Source organism: Onychostoma macrolepis, chromosome 05 (assembly GCF_012432095.1).
Source record: "Onychostoma macrolepis isolate SWU-2019 chromosome 05, ASM1243209v1, whole genome shotgun sequence".
Lineage (NCBI taxonomy): Eukaryota > Metazoa > Chordata > Actinopteri > Cypriniformes > Cyprinidae > Onychostoma > Onychostoma macrolepis.
This window is the reverse complement of record NC_081159.1, coordinates 24,663,270-24,684,181: the sequence shown is the minus strand read 5'-3', so window position 1 is coordinate 24,684,181 and position 20,912 is coordinate 24,663,270. Positions and strand designations below refer to the sequence as shown.

At 36.9% G+C, this 20,912-nt stretch overlaps 1 protein-coding gene across 6 annotated transcripts in view; it reads left to right on the top strand.

Annotated features, from left to right (window-relative positions):
* The window catches only part of npas2 (neuronal PAS domain protein 2), a 67,172-nt gene extending 46,631 nt beyond the window's left edge, over positions 1-20,541 (top strand). For all 6 annotated transcript variants that reach the window (XM_058775792.1, XM_058775796.1, XM_058775790.1 and 3 more), the window contains exons 6-22: positions 324-413; positions 2,276-2,399; positions 2,993-3,106; positions 4,768-4,886; positions 5,052-5,134; positions 9,749-9,855; positions 10,056-10,203; positions 10,653-10,734; positions 11,585-11,711; positions 11,811-11,914; positions 12,612-12,683; positions 13,288-13,446; positions 13,933-14,097; positions 14,185-14,375; positions 16,142-16,234; positions 16,388-16,598; positions 17,062-20,541. In XM_058775792.1, coding sequence (XP_058631775.1) covers positions 324-413; positions 2,276-2,399; positions 2,993-3,106; positions 4,768-4,886; positions 5,052-5,134; positions 9,749-9,855; positions 10,056-10,203; positions 10,653-10,734; positions 11,585-11,711; positions 11,811-11,914; positions 12,612-12,683; positions 13,288-13,446; positions 13,933-14,097; positions 14,185-14,375; positions 16,142-16,234; positions 16,388-16,598; positions 17,062-17,238 — 2,166 coding nt within the window. In that variant the 3' untranslated portion in view covers positions 17,239-20,541. The remainder of the gene's footprint in view (positions 1-323; positions 414-2,275; positions 2,400-2,992; positions 3,107-4,767; positions 4,887-5,051; positions 5,135-9,748; positions 9,856-10,055; positions 10,204-10,652; positions 10,735-11,584; positions 11,712-11,810; positions 11,915-12,611; positions 12,684-13,287; positions 13,447-13,932; positions 14,098-14,184; positions 14,376-16,141; positions 16,235-16,387; positions 16,599-17,061) is intronic.
* The last annotated feature ends 371 nt before the right edge of the window (positions 20,542-20,912 follow it).

The following is a 20,912-nucleotide window of genomic DNA, read 5'->3' as shown; positions in this document are numbered from 1 at the left end:
GAATCCTTCATTTGTTTCTCGTTACATAAAGAAAACAATGAAAAAAACAGTGTGACCTCAAGAGGCTGATAGACAACATTCTTCAGCTACCAAGGTTTTTCATAACAATCTTTCTCAGCTATGATGAATTGAATACCCATTTATTACTTTGTGTGAAGACAAGACCAATATTCAAAGTTGAGTTCAGTCATTCACTGAATAATGACTGATGATTCAGTACTGACGGAATTTTCATTGTTAGGTAAACTGTAAAGGAACATTGTCATCAGTATATTATGTGAATTTCTGCAGATTCATAACGGCAATTTTTTGTGTTATGACAGGCATTAGATGGTTTCCTAATAGCTCTTACCACAGATGGGAACATCATATATGTATCTGACAGCGTCTCGTCTCTCATTGGTCATCTGCCGGTAAGTGAAGGATGTCATTGCAATGCAATAAACCCCAATCCAGTGCATCCAAGAGGACTTGATTTGGTGCTTTACTTTTCATCAAATGAACTCATTATCTCTGAGAATATCATGACTAGTCTGACAAACTCATGTTATTAGTAATATAATTGTCATGTTTTTCTAAACTTAGATGCCCACGCACAGCAGGTTTTCTGTAGGCTGTTGACAACAGTCTTTAGGAAATGCTTCAAATTTTTAAACCTTCAATTGTATTTGTACAGTATCTAAAAATCATGAAATGTCAAGTGCTGTGGCTCATGGAATATTTTTCTGAAATTGTCAGAAAAATATACCCCCAACTGAAGTGGAAGGTTATTGGCAGTTAAGTGGTTTCATTTATTACATAAAAAAAAGCCTATTTCATAAACCTGAATCAATGTTCCTCACTTCTTACTGCTGCAAATGCGTCAAAATCCATTCATGGTGTGATCACATGCTGCCAGTCTAATGAGATTTGCTTTCAAAATGTACCTTTATTTCGGTTCGTACTGTGTGTGAGTTACTAATGCGGTTTGATGATACTGATAGATGCTTCCATAACTGTCAAACCCACCTTGACCTTTGGCCTTTTTAAGCAGAGAGGAGGGCTTAGCAGGACCTTGTTATTGAGGAACAGACCAAGCTGAACTCAGGTGGCACTGAAAGCCATGTAGCCATTATGGATCTACTCAGATTGTGCTAATACTCTTAAGATTTTCTTGAGATGGTGTTTGGGTTACTAGCTCCTATAACAGCAGAAAGCTGCCTCTATCCACAAGGCAGTTTTATAATTCTTTGTGCTATTATAGTATTTATTAATATTTTGAATAGTATTTGATATGGTTTCAGTCATTTTGTTTGGTTACACTTTATTTCGATAGTCCACTTTAGACATTCTACTAACTATAAGTAACTTTGTAACTACATGTCAGCTAATTCTCATCAAGTTGCAACTACATGTCTACTAACTCTCAGTAGGGTAGGTTTAGGGTTAGTAGAATAAGTTGACATATACTTGCAAAGTTTCTCATAGTCAGTATGTTGTGAGCACATCAAAATAAAGTGTTAGCAGATATTAATCAGACAGTCTACTAATACTCTAATGACTGCTAGTTGACATGTAGTTGCAAAGTTACTTACTGTTAGCAGAATATCCAAAGTGGACTATTGAAATAAAGTGTTACCTTTTTGTTTTTATTAGTTTTACATATTTTTTGATGTGTGATTTATTGAGATTTAATGAGTTTTAATAATTTTAGCTTATGTATTTCAGTTAGTTGCCAACATTTCTAATTTATTTCAGCTTTATTCAAACGGACCATTTTCACATTTCTCATTTTCATTAAAAAAACACTTCTGTACATTTATGACACTATAATTGGTGTTTTATTACCTTTGCCTCAATTACAAATGGAAATGCAAAAAAAAAAAAAAAAACACACATTTGATGTAGTCTACAGTTAACCTCTATAGAAGTTACCCAACTATGACATCGTCTGCTTTTGAGAAACCCGAAAATGTGAAAAGGATCCATTACCGAAATCTAATTTTTAATAGATTTAGTTTTAGTAGCAACACTGCCACAAGATGGTTTATTTCGATGGTGTAATTTTAATTGATAACCATAAATACTACTGCTGCTAATGTTACTACTACTTTTAATAATAATAATGTTACTATTTAAAATTATTTAAAAAAAAATTATCTGTGAAAAGTGTGAAGATGTCTTGTGTAATTATGTTGTATGTAAGTGCTTAGTATTGTGGGAAATGTACTGCATTGTGTAGCACTAATGAAAGAGAGCAAGGAGTGACGTTGTCATGGATACTGCTGTGTCTCAGTCAGATATGGTGGACCAGAACATTTTGAACTTCCTGCCAGAACGAGAACATGGAGAGGTGTATAAACTTCTGTCATCACACATGCTCTTGACCGAGCCTTCTGCTGTGGACCTACTCAACAGCAGTGAGTATACATACAGTATGCATGCATGCACAGATCAACACACAATCTATCACACAGATGTATGCAATATGCTGCGAGTGCGTGCTGTCTTAGTGGCTGGCTGTAGTGTGCTCTATGATTACACTCATGGCTAATTATAGAGGCTCAGTGCGTGCAGTGTAACACAGATTATCTGTTACAACACTCTGATAATCCCACATACATCTCTTACCCTGACCCCAATCCCTAAAACGCACACACACATGCTCACCAATACTGAGAGATGATAATACTGGTTGAAAAAGCAGTCACTGTTGATTATTCATTTATTCGATCAGCAGAACCGCCTCTGTTGCACTGGTCACACTCGCTTGTGCACAAACACAAACACACACACACACACAGAGAGAGACTGTTGTACGGTCAGTCAGGTCATTGTACTCTATTTTAGGATAATCATCAATGTCACACTGGGGCCACAGCCATAATGGAACATTAGCCTCAACCTTGTGTATTCGCCTGACAAACCGAATTGCTGTTATATCAGCTGCTAACAGTCTCTTTCCTTGCCCTGTGCACTCTTTTTCTTTTCTTTCTTTCTTTTTTTCTTTCAGATGAGACGCATGTCGAGTTCTGCTGTCATTTAGCAAGGGGGAACATTGACCCGAAAGAACCGCCCACGTACGAACATGTCAAATTTGTTGGAGATTTCAAGTTTCATAATAACGGTGGGTTTTTATTTGTCACTTTTAGTACTCCCAGCCACATGCAACACAAACAGCGACACTAATAATTGATGGGTAGTTAGATTTATTATTTTTTTTATTTTTTTTTTATTTTTTAATTACTTGATTCTAGAAGTAAGCTGTGATAAGCATTGAGAACGAACACACTTTTTTTTTTTTTTTCTGTGCACTTGGTTGAGGAAGAGATTTAATGAGGAGGAGACATTTGCCTATGTTGGAATTATTGGTCCGTTTCCTCATTTGCATGTAGAATGTCATTGTGAGGTTACATCTTTGCTAATAGGAAATGTGAAAATGAGAAGAATCTTGGAATTGAAATAGACAGGAAACATTCAAGCCATGGCCAGAACTATGCTAGTTCTTTGTAAACACTTATTTGCAATAAATTTACTTTCTTATTTGGTTAGTATAAAAGAATTAAAATATACTTGCATTCCCTAGTGAAAAATAAATGTACTAAAATGTATTTGATATGCTACGTATACTACAGATATATTTACATATTTATGTGCCTAATAAAAATACCCATTATATTCAAAAAATAAAATACCCTTTGTACTCAATTGTACTTTAATTGTGCGGAAGTAGTGTTGACGTACTAAAGATATACTGAAGTATATTTGTTTGTGCTAAAGTGGAACTATTGCAAGTATACTGTTTTGTTTATGCTCCGGAGGTTGCTTAAGAGAGCGCTGTCTTGCCGTTTTGCCATGTCCTCACATTTGCAAGTGTTTTTAGGCATGTTGTTTGGTCTTAGCTCATAAAGCTAGGCACTTACTGGAGTAAATAAAGTGGTCTGTTGCGGATATGAGATGTATGATTTTTATTTTATTTTATTTTTTTCTGGGTGTTATAAAAATGTTTTTTTGTGCTTGGCCTTGTTTGTTGTTTTTTTTGTCTGACACTTTACCACAGGCCTTGTGAGCGCAACTAGCCCCGTGTCAAAATATGCTAAGTTTAAGACTTATTTCACTTTTATTTTCTTGCATCTCGCATACAGACGAAGACACATTTCTGATGTGAGTTTAAATACGTCATTAACAACTAGTTGTTCAGTTCGGTTCCATACACACTGCATAGAATTTCTGTAAATGCGGTTGTCACTACCTGTATTTTTCAGTAGTTAATGCGGTTGTCATTCCTGTATTTTAGTGAATTATGTGTGTACAGAACGCGATTTAAGGAGTAAAAGGTGAACTGGCAACCTATAATCCTCATCAACAGTGACACTGAAACGCATTTTAGGCATAATAAGAAATGTGCATTGTACACAAGTAGTACTCCAAATAAAGTTTAATTATAATTTTTATATCAGTGAGTCTTGACCGAGTCAGTAAATGTTAATAGGTTTGAACTATACTTGGTATGAAATAAGTGTATTTTAAATATAACTTTTTTTACTAGGGTTATTATTTGAAATACAATATCATTTTTATTGTTTATATATATATATATATATATATATATATATATATATACATACATACACACACACACAATTCTTTCAGTGCCATTCTTCCACTAGAAGATAGTGGAATATATGTAAAAATGTACCTTGGACTAAGAATAATACTTGATCTCTAAAATCTGGTCATTGTAGGATTTTTTTTTTTTTAACAGAACTTGTTTTCTGTGTGTCACAGTGCCTCTGTCCTCATGTAACGGTTATGAGCTGGCGTTCCCACGCACGCTGCAGTCCTCACTAGAGGAGCAGATCTGTCTCGTGGCCACAGTGAGACTCGTGACCCCTCAGTTCCTAAAGGTAATAGAGGAACCACCCCCACATACATACAAACACACTGATTCACATGTACTTAAACGCATATGCACAAAATCATGCTCGCATACCGCTTGCATTCATCCTTACGTCAAAGGAAGGACAGACTTCTTATCTGTGTGTGTGTGTGTGTGTGTGTGTGTGTTAAAGGATCTGTGCAACGTGGAGGATGTGTGTGATGAATTCACATCAAGACACAGCCTGGAATGGAAATTTCTCTTCTTAGATCATAGGTGAGTCAAATGCTGCTTCATTATGCAAATGACTCCTCTGAAGTTGTGATTCTGCATGGTCTTTTATGCAACACTCATTTACGTCCATTTGAATCATGGTTCCTTCTGATTGTCATTTGTTTGATTCATTCATCAGTTGCTGACCCACTTACATCTGTTAATACAGACTTTCCGCTGTCCCACGCACGGCTGCGAGGGCCAGCGATGTCATCAGATGTGCTTGTACTTGAATCAGTTCTCACACTCGTATTTTAATATAATGTTTTTAGTCTGCTGTGGCCATTCATAAATTTCAGCATAGAGATTATTTACTCAGGAGGCGTTTGTGACCCCCAGAGAGTTACATAACCGTGTGTGTGCGCAAGTACTGGATGTTCCTGTTCCCTACAGCGCTATAATTGGACATTCGAGCTGTCTTGTCAAACTCTCTCTTTTAAAGGAGAAGTGTGTCATTTCTACATCATTCACTCTTAATATTGTGGTTTTCAAACAGGTTTCCCAAATACTCCGTGTTTTTCATGCTCAGTCATACAGATAGTCCCGTACCCAAAATCATGCTATTGGTTGAACCAGTGTTGCGGTGTCAAGCCGGTTAAGAAAAGTGTTTTGAAACACAATGTTTACATTGGGAAATCAACCTATAAAATGTACAAATGGTTTACGGTTTCTGAAATTTTTAAATTTTTAACATTTTTTTTTATCAAATGTAAATTCATGTACCAGTCACATTTCCTTGGTTAAATAAACATTACAGAATTTTTACATTAATATATATGTATATGTGTGTATGTATAAAACATACAAACATTAAAAATACACACACACACCAGGGGCGTTTCCTCCGAGGAGGCAAGAGAGGCAGTGCCTCCAATAAGAAAATTACATTTATTTAAAATAATAACAATATTATTAATAATAATAATAATAATATTTCTTTATTTCAGACCCATTTGGTCCATATCACAATAAAAATAGAAAATTACATACCAACAAACATTCACATACAACAATCACTTAAGAAAAAAAAAACACACAAACTTGAATTCAAGTGTTTCCAAAACAAGGAAGAATATCTTGTATCACTTAATGTGGGATCATTTAAGGCCATTATGATTGTATTTCTTGAATCCCTTAATCGACACACAAAACTATACATATAATTCCTTAAAACAGCATGCAAAGTAGGAACATCACTAGATGCAAACAATTGGCTTGCACTCATTCACCTTGGGTACTTTTTCATTTTAGCTATACTATAACTACACCATAAGTGTGACGTATAAAATGAAGTACAGTAAGCTCTTAAAAAGTGCTATTTTGACGTCAACAGTGCACATGTAAAAATTTACGAGCCAACATAATCGCTTGTCCATATAACTTATAGCACTGGCGTTGCACATCATCATCATTCAAATTATCTCTAATAATGTGACCCAGATATTTTATTTTATTTACCACATTTAATACTTGGTCACCTAAATAAAAGGAGGGAAACATTTGTTTCCAATCCTCTTTAGTTTTAACAATCATAACCACACTCTTTTTCGTATTAAATACAATATCATGCTGCACACCATAATTTGAACATACACAAAGCAACTGTTGTAGCCTAGAACTATAAGGGGATAGAATAAGTCATCAGCATCCATCAAGTGATTAATAAGACTATCTCCTATTACACATCCAGTTTTACATTAATTTAACTCAACAGAGAGATCATCCATATACAAATTAAAAAGAGGAGGTGATAATTAGAGGTCGACTGATTCATCGGTTTTAGCCGATTAATCGGCACCGATAGTTGATTGCCACAACTATCGGTTATCGGCAAAAATCCATGCCGATAGTTTTCCGGTTTGCAACCGTTGCCTGAATGGCTGAGAAGAGTCCGCTGGCATTATACAGTACGAGAGCGGCCTCTAGAGGCAGAAATCACTGACAGCACGTGTTGTTTATTTTGACACGTGACACTGAGCGCTGCACAGAGCGGGAAACTCCTGCCGCGCATTTAAATACAGCCGACAGAAAAGCCTGCCGCGGAACAGAACGCCATTCACATAGTTTTCTATTAAATTACATTATATTTGTCCCAAATCGTTGTGAATGTACATAATGACTTCACCCTAAGCTATAAATTATGTATTGTGCATTTTTCAGCAAAACGTTTGTCTTTCTGTGGCTCTAATAAAGTCGGTATGCTTCATATAGAGAGCTGTAATAGATCGCGCGTTCTCTTTCCGCTTGCTCTGTTTTTTTAAACACCGAACTTCAAACTCATTTATGCCACATTGTTCATTCTTGATGCAAACTTATGTCCGTTTGGTGATTTAAATAAATTGTCTTAGACCGCCACTTGATCTGAACGCAAAGCGTCTGGTGTGTGTGTGAGATACCTCTGAGTTCTCCTAGACGCAGCGCTGCGCAACTTTTTTTTTTTTGATTAGATAATTATCAAGTGTTAAAAAATAGAAGCAAATAAAGTGTGTGAGTACACATACAATATCCATATGTATGTAATTTTAATGCTATGGCCTTGTGTAGATATTTAAACATGGCTGTTGAAATTTAAATGGTAACATTTAACAATAAAAGTCCATTCGTAGCATTAATGAAAACTGTGGAAGTATTGTTCCTTGTTAGAGTGTTTTCATTTCAACATTCACTATTAGCTACTAATAGGCTATATTTTTGCATTTTAAAGTTTCTTCTTTTAACATTAGCAAATTATGAAATAACTTTAATGATCAATATAGTAAATAATATTTATATTTTTATTCATTTACAAAGTATGGTTCAGTACTGTTGCTGCTTTTTTTTTTAAATAGTAAAGCACTAGCTCTCTTTCAGTATCCATTTTGAAAACTATCGGTTGATTAATCGGTATCGGCCAGTGTGGTCCAACCTAGCTATCGGTATCGGTAAAATCCACTATCGTTCGACCTCTAGTGATAATATTCCACCTTGCCGAGCCCCATTTGTCACATAAAAGGGTGCCGAAACATTCCTACCCCATCTGACTTGTATTGGTTGATGTGTATATACCAGTACTGTAAAAATCCTAATCAAATATGGGGGAACCCCTCTGTCTTGCAACTTCATAAACAGCTTAGTGTGATTAATATGATCAAATGCCTTAGAAGCATCTAAAAAGCACATAAATACTGTAGAATTGTGTCTATTATACACACTAACGACTTCCTTTAGCGAATATATGCATAAATCAGTACCATGCTTCCTCTTAAAACCAAACTGATTATCTGTAGTTACCAAATATTCTTTGAGCCTATCCATAAGGATACGCTCAAATACTTTTGAGATAATATTTGCTAAGGCAATTGGCCTATAATTTTCTATACTGGATATTTGACCAGTTTTATCTTTAATTACTTGCACTAATAAAACGGTCAACATAGATTCACCATGTAGCAAAATTCCTGTAAGACACAAAGCAAGTAACACTAAAATGTTTTGGCTATCATACTACAGATGTTCAGCTACTATTAAATCAGGGACACATGCTTTATTTGCTGCCAAATTCTCAATAGCATAATTAACCTCAGAAGGTCTAATAATCACACCAATATCATTTGGTACATGACCTACTTCAAATTCCTGCCTCTCAGCACAATTAAAAATATCCCTATAATATTCTCTCCACAATTTTGACAATATTCTCAACCCCTTCAATACTAGCTGGCAGCGGTACTTTACTATTATTAATAACCTTAACTTCTTTCCAAAAGTCATGAACATCACTTTTCTGAAATTTCTTAGCCATTGAGTTTGCTCTCATGGTTGCTTCATTTCTTTTAATAAACCGTACAGCATATTTAAATTTGGCATTTGCCAATTTCTTTTTCTCAAATTCTGGGCCATACCTTACTTTCCCTGTTAAAACCCAATTTTTAAAAGCATCTCTGGCCTCCAAATGCAACTCCGGTACATATTCATTCCATCCAGCCCTAAAAAGATCACTTTTAACTACTTTTTGACAGAAAGGTCTACTGGCATTATTTAAACAATACACTATTTCATCATACATCAAACGTAGGTCATTAATGTATTTAGGGTTCTTACAGTTAACATTATCACACAATAGTGTCAGTTGATACGGCTATGTTACTTAAACTCTTCTCTGTTGATATCTTATATTGGCAAAGGTCATTTGCTGTATGACGTGTCCTATCTAATTTCCCACAATTCTCAAGATTATCATAATTGCTCAGCTCAGGAAAAATAGATTAACAGTTATTTTAAATTAAGTATTACTGTTTTACTATATGTTTGATTAAATAATTGTAGCCTTGGAGAATCTTACGTTTCTCTTTATTTACACACAGACACATATATGACTCAGGCAGGCTATGGATACCCATCTTTCTTATTTCAGCGGTTCCCATGGTGATGAGTGTCTGCAGGTTCATCCGAGCCCCCATGATTCATTCCTTAAGTGCACTGCCAGTTTAATGGGTGTTAAAGTACATATATAAGACTGAATTCTTGTTTTGTAAAATGGGCCAATACTTGGAATTGTGCATGTGCTGGTAGCAGCTCAGTAGAAGCGTAGAATGAGTAGATGGTATGTACTGAATATGTGTGTTTGTGTGTTCACAGGGCCTCTCCTATTATTGGGTACCTGCCGTTTGAGGTTTTAGGAACCTCGGGTTACGATTACTACCATGTGGATGACCTGGAGCTGATTGCTCAGTGTCATAAACAATGTGAGTGTTATCTCTCTCGCTCCTTCTCTCTCTTTAAAAACTAGGTCAGTATACGGTCTTAGAAATTTTGTTCTGTTTGTGTGAATCACAGAGGAGCTGAATATGCCCCTACCAGGAAAGATGAAAGACCTTGTAAGAAGCTTTCAAATCATTTTTAGAGACTGATCTTGTGTGTGTGTGTGTGTGTGTGTGTATTGCAGTGATGCAGTGTGGGAAAGGAAAATCCTGTTACTATCGGTTTCTGACTAAAGGGCAGCAGTGGATCTGGCTACAGACACACTATTACATCACATACCACCAGTGGAACTCCAAACCAGAGTTCATCGTCTGTACACACAGTGTGGTCAGGTAAAACACACACAATCGTTATTTATGCATGTACAGTATATGGAAAGAATGTGCATGCCACACACTCTCATTTACATGCATATAAACAAAAAAACATTAAAAATGCTCACACAAACATTTTCAAGCATTTAAAAATATTTTAGGATTAATAATATTTGTAACTTACAGGTATCTGTGTGCAAATGCCTGTTCATAACTACTTCAAGAGTAGTTAATATTCTTGAATTAGTCTGCAGTTAATTGTGTTTTACAGTATCTGTTGTTTTTTGTTTAACTTATGTTTCCATCTAGTGGTTAGATTGTGTTACTGCAAATCTTAGTTTGGCCTTCAAAATTTAGCATATTCTCAGAAATTCACTACATTACAGGATCAGTCTACAGCTTTTCACAATAAATATAGGAGTTAAACGAATGAGAAGTAAAAACAATTGTTTCTTCTCCATCTAAAGCTATGCTGAAGTCCGAGCAGAAAGAAGGAGAGAGATTGGATTGGAGGAAAGTTCATCTGATATGGCAACATCCTCAATCAAGGTTCTACACATGCCCAGGAAACACACACAGTGCTTTATTCCTATTTGTTTAATAAATAGTTTTTCATGTTAAAGAAATAGATTACCCAAGATGTAGATTGATTTTGTTTCTTCATTGAAACATTGAAATTTTGCATTCCATCCCTTGTTCACCAGTGGATCCTCTGCAGTGAATGGATGCCATCAGAATGAGAGTCCAAACAGCTGATAAAAACATCACAATAATCCACATGACTCCAGTCCATCACTTAACAACTTATGAAGCAAAAAACTGTTTTTAATAAACAAATCTATCATTAAAACCCTTTTAACTTCAAACCGTTGCTACGTGCTAAAATACCAGTCCTCTATCCATAATATTGCTTTCTCCATTAAAAAATTAATCTTGTCTGAATCAAGTGAGAAATATGTGCAACTCAAGCACCATTTACAAGCAAAAACATTTCTGAACAAATATATTGCTGTGTTTTGATGTGAGAGGACAACGGGGGATGAACCTTTTATTATGGATTATGCATTATTATGGATTTTCGATTATGGATTTTCCTGACAGTTGAAAGTTAAAATGCCTTAATGATAAATTCTTTCTCACAAACATGCAACGTTTCACTTCAAAAGACATTAATTGATGGACTGGAGTGGTGTGGATTATTGTGATGTTTTTATCAGCTGTTTGGAGACTCAATCTGACGGCACCCATTCACTGCAGAGAATCCATTGGTGAGCAAGTGATGTAATGCTAAATTTCTCCAAATCTGTTCCACAAACTCCTCTACATCTTGGGTGGATTGAGGATGACTGCAATTTTTCATTTTTGTTTGAACTATTCCTTTAATGTGTTTTGTGTGCAGGGGCAGGAGGTGTTTTTGGACATGTGTCCTCCTTTGGAAGCTACACGGGAAAGAATCAGCAGTGCTCGATCAGTGTCATCACAAAGTTCTAGAAAATCATCACACACAGCACTGTCTGACTCTGCGTGTGAGTACAAACGCATACCTCGGCTAACACTCTGCAGTTATGAGGTGCACTTGTGCATCAGGTGATCATGTGAATGCCTGTGTGTGTCTGTGTCCATAGCGAACTCATCGGTGAGGTACACAGAAGCATGCACGTCGTCACGGCAGTCTGCTTCCATTGGTCCTGAGAAGAGTTCCAGCAGAATGCCACAAAGTGGATCAAAGGTACAAACATGCTCATCATCTTCATGTTTATCCTTGTGCAGTCTTCAGTCTCACATGATCCTTCAGAAATCATTTTAATATGCTGATTTTGGGCCTCAAGAAACATATCTTATTAGCATGTTGAAAACAGTTGTGCTGCTTAATATTTTGGTGGAAACTGATTTTTTTCTTGAATGAGAAAAATTCATTTTTCTTAATGAATAGAAAATTCAAAAGAACAGCAATTATGTGACAGAGATCTTTAGTAACAAACTAAAAATCTTTACTCTTTTAAATCTTTACTTTTATGTTAGTTCAATTTAAAACATCCTTGCTGAATAAAACAATCGTTTCCTTACAAAAGGGGACAGTGGATGCCCATTTTCCACAAGTTGGTATCAGCGTACAATTGGCTAAGGGAGGATATATGCTAATATGCACTTGTGGCGGAGCATTGAGCAATATGACATCATTCTGCTTGAAAATCAAAACGGCTTTGATTATTGAGAATGTTTAGGTTTTTTGGGGATTTAAAAAAAAAAAGGATTTTTATCATTGGTAGTTGTGTCCACACACTGCTACAGTAAGACACATTTAAATGCAAACACCATGTAAAAGTGAATTTTGCATCTGATGTCCCCATTAAAAAAAAAAAATCTTACTGACCCCCCAAACTTTATGGTCGTGTGTGTATCTGAATGTTTTGTCTCTGTTTTAGACCCTGATTCAGAGGCAGAGCTCCTCTGAGCCCACATCACTCTCCCCCTCCTGCAGTCAGCATTCCACTATGGTCAGTCTCTCCCAGCTGCTTTCTTTCTTTCCCCACTTTTTCCTTTGTCTCTCTTTTTCTCCATGTGTAAGTAAAGCTACAGTTTAGTGTTTGTTGTGATCTTAGAATAGAAAGACTGTCAACATTTTACCGTTGACTGGGTGACCGTGCCCAATCTAGAACCTTCCCACATATTTCTGCTGCAGGAACGGCAGTTTAGGGCTATAAAAATGGTTTTGCACTGGTCCCAAAAACCTGCTGGACTTAAACCGAGGACTGCTAATATCAGGGCTATAATGCTGTCCTCGTGCATACAAAAAGCAGCCACTTTGTCCATCTAAAATAAAATGATCTGAATAAAATTTGTGAATGTACCGTCGGTTGATTGCTTTAAATTGTATCTGTTATAAATTCTGCCCATTGCAGCTCACAGTGGCATTCAAAATAGCTTTTCAAAATGTTATGCAATAATGTAGTCAGTCATGTCTTCATTTGGCTCAGTGGAAACAATGGCTGTGTTTGAAAGAAGTTCACAGTTTCCAAAAGGTAGAAAAGCGCTATGTGTTTGCTCCTTTTGTATATTTGAGTGTGTGTTCTCAGTGTTCTGTATGGATGTGGGTTGCAGACACAATCTCTGTACGGATTCCAGCAGCCTCAGTTAGGCGTTATGCACCAGCTGAAAGAGCAGCTAGAAGAGCGGACACGCATCCTACAGGCCGACATCAAAACACAACAACAAGAGCTGCACGACATTAAAGAGAAACTACAACTTGCTAATCTACAGGTACAGGCACATAATTCTAAACATGTAGTGTTATCTTTATTTGTGCAAATTTGGAACAGATAGAATACTTCAAACATAGAAAATAATATAAAAATATGAAGAATTTTCTTTATTTGTTTTTGAAAGAAGTCTCTTATGCTCACCTAGGCTGCATTTAAATCACAGTAGAAACTGTTATATTGTAAAATATGAATAGTTTAAAATAATGTTTGTAATGTTTATTTTAATATATTTAAAAATATATGTGATGGCGAAGCTGTAATTTCCTTCAAATATAACATGTCATTCTAATCAGCTCTAATATGCTAATTTACTGCTCAAGAACCATTTGTTGTAAGTATCAAACAGTTAATACTTATGAACTGTAGTGTAGTTATACCATATTACTTCACCGTGGAAAAAAGCTACTGTATTCAGAGAGGAAGTTTGTTTTGGAGTCTGACTTTATTTTTAGAGCTAAAGCAGTTTGGGTCTCTGTGTTTGCAGATGTTACTCCAGCAGCCGATACAGGGAGAGTTTGCCAGTTCTGGTCTGCAGCAGCAGGGTCCGGGCAGGCCATCTCAACACAGCACCCAGCCCAAACCCCAACACTGTGTTTCACATTCATCACACACACTACTCAGAGAACAGCCCAGTAGCTCATCTGCTCAGGTACACATTACGCACAACACACACACATAAATATTACTCACTCGCAGACTCATTCAGTTATGGATGTCTTTTTTTGTATGTGTTTAGGGCCAGCAGAGACTGGTTCAGACTGGACACATGCAGGCCATTAGTGTTCCAATGCAGACACACACCAGTCTCACCACACCCTTCTATAGCAACCCAATGATGTTCTCACCCAACCACGGACACCGAACCCAACATGACACACACTGCCAAAGACACACACACACCGACTACAGCCAGGACGGACAGCTACGGTAACAACACACCTTAAACACACAGAAAAACACAGTTTACTGTGGCAGAAATACATTGCAAAGGCCTGTTAACACCAAGACGAATGTTCGGTGTGAAAATTTGGTTCAGATCCTAACCTTTATCCTAACTCAGAAAGTGATTCATCTTTTATGAATTGTTAAAATATTGATGTCCAGGATGACGCGAGTCCAGAGAATGTTCTGTAAACTATACACGTTTTTTAAAAGGCATAAATTAATTTAAATTAATTAAAGCAATAAATGTGTGGTATGAATAAACAGTGCTTATAAACAGCTGTTGAGATGGTATTCTCTGTCATGGAAAATTCTGTCATTAATTACTCACCTGAAACGGAAGAGAAGTTATTATTTTTATTTTCTTTCCACACAAAAAGTATTCTCATAGCTTCATAACATTACAGTTGAACCACTAATGTCACATGGGCCACGTACACACTACAAGTTTCAGGAGTGACAACCACATTTAAATGCAGGAGTGAGTCCTGTAAATTATCGTTCCATGTGTGTACGCAACAACAGTCACTCCCGCATTTGTAACCATAGCAACATTCTGTCGTCTTGCGGGAGTGAATAAAATTTTAGCCATTTGTTGTGCCATTTTTTGACTAAAGACTCTTTTTGTCCATTGACTTTTAACTAAACTACCGCTGATAGATGTGCAGCGTTGTGTTTATGCTCGGGAGGCTGCTTTAGAGAGTGCGGTCTTGCAGTGTTGCCATGTCCTCATATTTACAAGCGCATTTAGGCATGTTTTTTGGTCTTATCTCATAAAGATAGGCACTTTATGAAGTTAATGAAGTGGTCTGTTGTGGATATGAAATATAAGAGGGTTTTTTTTGGTGTTACAAAACAAAGCATTTGGGTGTTTTAGTGTTTTTTTTCTATGAAGATCTGGCAACACTGACACTTTACCGCAGGGCTCATGAGCGCAGCTAGCCCCTTGCTAAGTTAAGACTTCTTTCACTGTTATTTTCTTGCATCTCACATACAGACGAAGACACATTTCTGATGCACGCTCAGATACGTCATTAACAACTAGTTGTTCAGTTCGGTTCCATACACACTGCGTAGAATTTCTGTAAATGCGGTTATCACTACCTGTATTTTTCGGGAGTTAATGCAGTTGTAGAATGCGGTTGTCACTCCCGTATTTTAGTGAATTATCTGTGTACAGAACGTGATTAAGGAGTAAAAGGTGAACTGACAACCGAATTTAGCTGCAGTGTGTACGTGGCCATGGACTGTTTCAGTGATGTCCTTACCACCTTTCTGGGCCTTGAACGTGTCAGTTGCATTGCTGTCTATGTGGGGAAAGCTCACGGATTTCATCAAAAATATCTTAATTTGTGTTCTGAAGATGAACGAAGGTCTAACAGGTTTGGAACGACATGAGGGTGAGTAATTAATGACAGAACTTTTATTTTTGGATCAACTATCCCTTTAATACAGTTTCTCTGATTGGAATAGCAGTTTCTAATGACATTTTAACCATTTTAGCAAAAAATAATTATTATTTGGCTGTTTTCAATAAATAATAGATTACAGTAGATCCATGATACAGTAGTAACAATCTAATTTAGCCATGACTTTACTGGGAACAACAGAATAAGAGGTGTTTTCTGATTGGTAGAGTGAGGGAGCTTCATGATTGGCTTATTTTGGTAATATTACAGAATGTGTAATTATAACAAACATGTTCCCTGATCTGATCAGTAATATCATACGGGGTGTTTTTGGATTGGTAGGATGCTACTAAACCAACCAATGCAGACGCTTGTACCAGACAGCAATGGGGGGGCCCAGTCTTCCCAATGCAGCTCAACTATTCAACAAACCAAGTGAGTGTGTGTGAGCATGAATGAACATGAAGTCATAGACCAAATGGTAGGCTAAATTTGGAAGAGCATGCTACTTTTGCTATTTGTGTCATAACAGAAGTAGTATGAGTAGCATACTATTCGAAATTCACCAAAAATGTTTGTGTGTTACAGATATCCTCTGGACCAGCAGATGATGGCTCCTTCCTTCCCTGTGCAGCAGGTGAACTGTAACGCTGTGCTTGTCCCTTCCCCCGTCTTCACCTCACCAATCATGATCCCCCATAATAGTTTCATCACCCATCAGGCCACGCCCACCTACACGCCTCACCCGTCGGCTGCCCCACACAGCATACCACTACAACAACCTCAGCAGTTCTTTCAGGTAAACAATATTGTGATTCAGATTTACAGTTCTGAATCATATGTGACCCTGGACCACAAAACTAGTCATATGGGTCAATTTTTTTTAATTGAGATTTATAAGCTTTCTAATAAGCTTTCCATTGATGTATGGTTTGTTAGGATAGGAGGGTGCAAAAAAAATCGAAATATTATTATATATCTTAGCAATGCATATTACAAATCAAAAATTAAGTTTTGATATATTTATGGTATAAAATATCTTCATGGAACAAGATCTTTACTTAATATAATGATTTTTGGCATAAAAGAAAAATCGATAATTTTGACACGCATAATGTATCGTTGGCTATTTCTACAATTAAATCCGTGATACTTTATGACTGGTTTTGTGGTCCAGGCTCACATATTGGCTTGAATCATGTTGTCTGATTCATATGAATACCTCAGAAACATATGGGAACCTTTCTCTTTCTCTCTTGAAGATGCAGCCTCAGGGTCTGATTCACAGTGCTCCCACTCAGGCCTTATTCCACACCCCTAGTGTTCCACAGCAAAGCACTGTGGGATACGTACAGCCACAACAACAGCAGCAGCAGCAGCATCATCATCACTCACAGTCCGGCAACCTGTCGGACTACAGAAACATGCTCCCACGGTAGCCCCGCCACCTGGGAAAAGCCAAGAGGTTGCCGGGAAAGCGCGTTGAGCGTTTAGCTCTGAAAGGCATGATGGGAAGGGACTCTCTCGGCTCAGGGGAAGGCTCGTTCCCGAGCCAAACCAAAATCGAGAAAGCCAAAGTCCCTCAAAGTTCCCATGACAGCAAATGATGGTGATAACGCCACAAGGCCCAAGGACTCTGCCTGGCCTGGACTGGACTGCACGCAGAGGATGCTGGGATACGCAGGAGGAGCCTGCAGGCACGTGACCCATCATGGAGACAGGGGTCACAGAGCAGTCGAGCAGGCGCTTTGATCGATACGTAAAGGACAGAAAGCCGTGGAGGGTTTTTGGTACTGTAATGTTACAGTTATCTGGACTTTTCAACACACAAACTTACACAAATAAGACAAAATCAACAAATCAAGTAATGCCTTGACAGAGCGTAAACGCTGCTGCGTGTGTTCTGTCCTCAACCGCTACTAAAATACTAACTAAAAGAGAAATCACCCCACCAACAAGAAGAAAAATGCACGGTAATGAACTGAATTCACGCATAATATTTCATGTGTGTGTGCTGATGCTAGGAGCTGGGCATAATTCAGCGAAGACCCAAATATATTTCAAAAACATTTGGCTTCCTGTTAGCATGTGCAGAGCAGGTTCGGCCCCCTCCTGTAGTTATGTTAACGCTAACATAAAGAAACTTGAATCACGTTGTATATTTCAAATATTTAAGAACAATTTCGCACTAGGGCAAACTTTCCTATTGATGAGTTCAACTCGATCCCTGTTACTCTTTGTTTCTCGATCCACTGTACTGTACGTAGAGTTTCTCCACATATTGAGTTCCGGAACATCGTATTTCAGTCATTTTATTTCATATTAAGGTTCTAAACATAGCTCTTCAGGAGAAGCATGTTGGCTTCCCTGATCAAACAGTTCTTTGAGTTTTCAGACGTGCATGTGGCCTGCCTGTCCACACATAAATCTACATTGATTTTGATGTCAATATGAGCACGACAGATGTGCTTTAATATTTAGTTTCAGTATTACACAGGGATGAAGCTCTGTCTAATTCATGCTTCGTAGTAGAGGGACTTAGTGATTGTTTTATGGTGGTGGGCGCAAGTGCTGCAGCAGTTAAACTGCAAAAATGAAGATGTAAAATAAGACAGTAATGCAGGTTGAATGATTGAAGACAATCATAATGTCAGGGCTGCAGAAATGGAAATGTTCTCATCTGCCTGTCACTTGGGCAAAGTGTTTGACAAATACAACTCAAATATTAAAAATACTTATTTTATTTTTTCCCCATTACTATTATTATTTAAAAAAAAAAAAATGTATGTATTATTTTTAGGGAGTTGATGTATAGACACGGAAGTGTCAGGCGAAAGGCAAAAATGTTTAGATGTTCTGGAATGTTGTGAAAACTAACAGACACACAAATAGGTAAAAAACTAAATCTGACAATCGGAAAATCATTTACATTTTTTTTTTTTCTTTGCTGGGACTTCAAGCTTGCACTTTCCTCCATCCTGTCACGCATAGCACATTTAAAGGCTGGTGCTGATTTTTTTTATTTTATTTTTTTAAACTAAGAGAATTCTGTTCAAGACGGTCTAAGATCATGTGCCCTTCTGTATGTTGTGCAATGCAAATTGAAAAACAAGAATGTGTGTAATTTATACTTATTGAAGAGATTTCTGTTTTTCGTCAGGTATTTTTTTTCTTGTATTAGCAAGAAACGCTTGATATTAGTAAAAGCCAGTGTGCTGTCTGAATGAAAACCGAAAGTATTTTTGTACGAAAATTTCCTCGACATTCCTTCAGCCATGTGTAGAAAGTGTGAAACTCCCCGACTCTCTCAGGTGTGACATCTCCACGCAGGTGTCTAGCTTGTTAATATTTAGATCAAATAAGATGTTTCAGATACTAAGAACTACACTCAAAGGAAGCACTCCAGAGATTTTTACATTTACAAACCTTATAATATCAAATCCCCCATTCCCACAAACTCATTTAGGTCCCAAACCTGCCCACCTGAACCACTTCTAAATGTTTTGAAAGGTTTCACATCTCAGCGTTTCGTTCTGCCTCCCTGGAGTCTCAACACGAGGAAGATTGTATCTGTGCCTCCCATTTATCACCTTCTGCTGCTCTGAGATTATCTTTGAGTCTCACAAATGCTCTTTGTCTCTCTAGACATGAGAGAAACTTCATTTTGAGTCAGATTTAACTGTAAATTTTAGGTTGCTCAACCTACGAATTCATCCCAATACGGTAGATGTGTTTTCTAACACAAACCAGAAGGAGGAGCTATAAAACATTCATTTTAAAATGTAGGACAAATAAATCCAAAGGTTATGACTTATGCCAGTTGCCACTGTGATGGCCATATAGAGTGTACATTGTCCCCCGAACAAAATGGGCTGTTTCATCCTTCATTTATTGCCCATTTGCGGTGTTTTCATGAAATATTTTGCCAGCCAGGCTCGAACATTAAGACTCAAATGTTTCTTGAGATAACAGTTTGATTGTTTTGCAGATGTGTTTGTGTTCATTGATTGGGTTGTGAGTGGTAGAAGAAAACTGTACTGACTCTCTCATCTTTGTTCTCTTTATCTGTGAAACTATGCTCTGGTTGTGGAAACTGCACTTTATTCTTTTTCCCTTCTTCATGTCTTTTGCTTTGTGCTCTCTCTCTCTCTCTCTCTCTCTCTCTCTCTCTGGCCTGAATTTCTCCCCAAAAGTGTCTGTTCTGATGAGGTTTTAGGCCTCGTGGATTCGTGAGTGTGTGTTATCTGTGTGTTGTGAGTGTATGTGTTATATGTGTTGCCTGAACAGGTGACATCAGGTGACATTGTCAATGCATTTATATTCTACCAGGTAAGGGGAAGAGACGGAAAATGACACCTGGTATAAACAGCCATCTCTGCTGATACTCTGCAGAAAATACATGGAAGATATTGTAATATAAGATACACAAAAAAATGTCTAGGAAAATATAGTTGTTTATTTTATAAGATGTCAAATAGATTGAAATAAATTTATATACAGTGTATGATCTGAAAGTAAAAACAGAGGTATTTTGTAACAGATTAATTATTGAAGTGTCTTACTTTGGGGGGACGTAAAGCTTTCTGTTTGTCAGTTCAGCGAGTTGATGTTGCACACTTAATGTATGGCTTGTTTTTCCCCCTTTTATTCTTCTGTGTACATATACCATCACAACAAGCTTTAACATATTGTTAATATTGTTTTAAAAGAAATTAATAATAAAAAAAGTTTACATTCTGAAACAGTTTGGATGTTATACCGACTCTTAATTACTTTTTGTATAAAAATTTGTTTATATAAAAATAATACACATTATGTATTACTTCTAAATAAACATTTATTATATTTTATGTAAATTTTATGTAATTTATTTTTTATATACACACATTTTTTCCCCCCTGATTTTATAAAAGAAAGCATTCCATCTCAAATTTGACCCATATATGAAGAACCAGCCATGGTGTCTCACCTTTTGTCTTTCAGCAGCTCTGAAATCAAATTTGACCAGAAATACTTCATTTCAGAAATAGTTATTTTAAATTTACTAAGATTTAATAGCACACACACTGTTCTTTTCTGGCCACTTTGATGTAATTTTTCCTAAAACGCTACA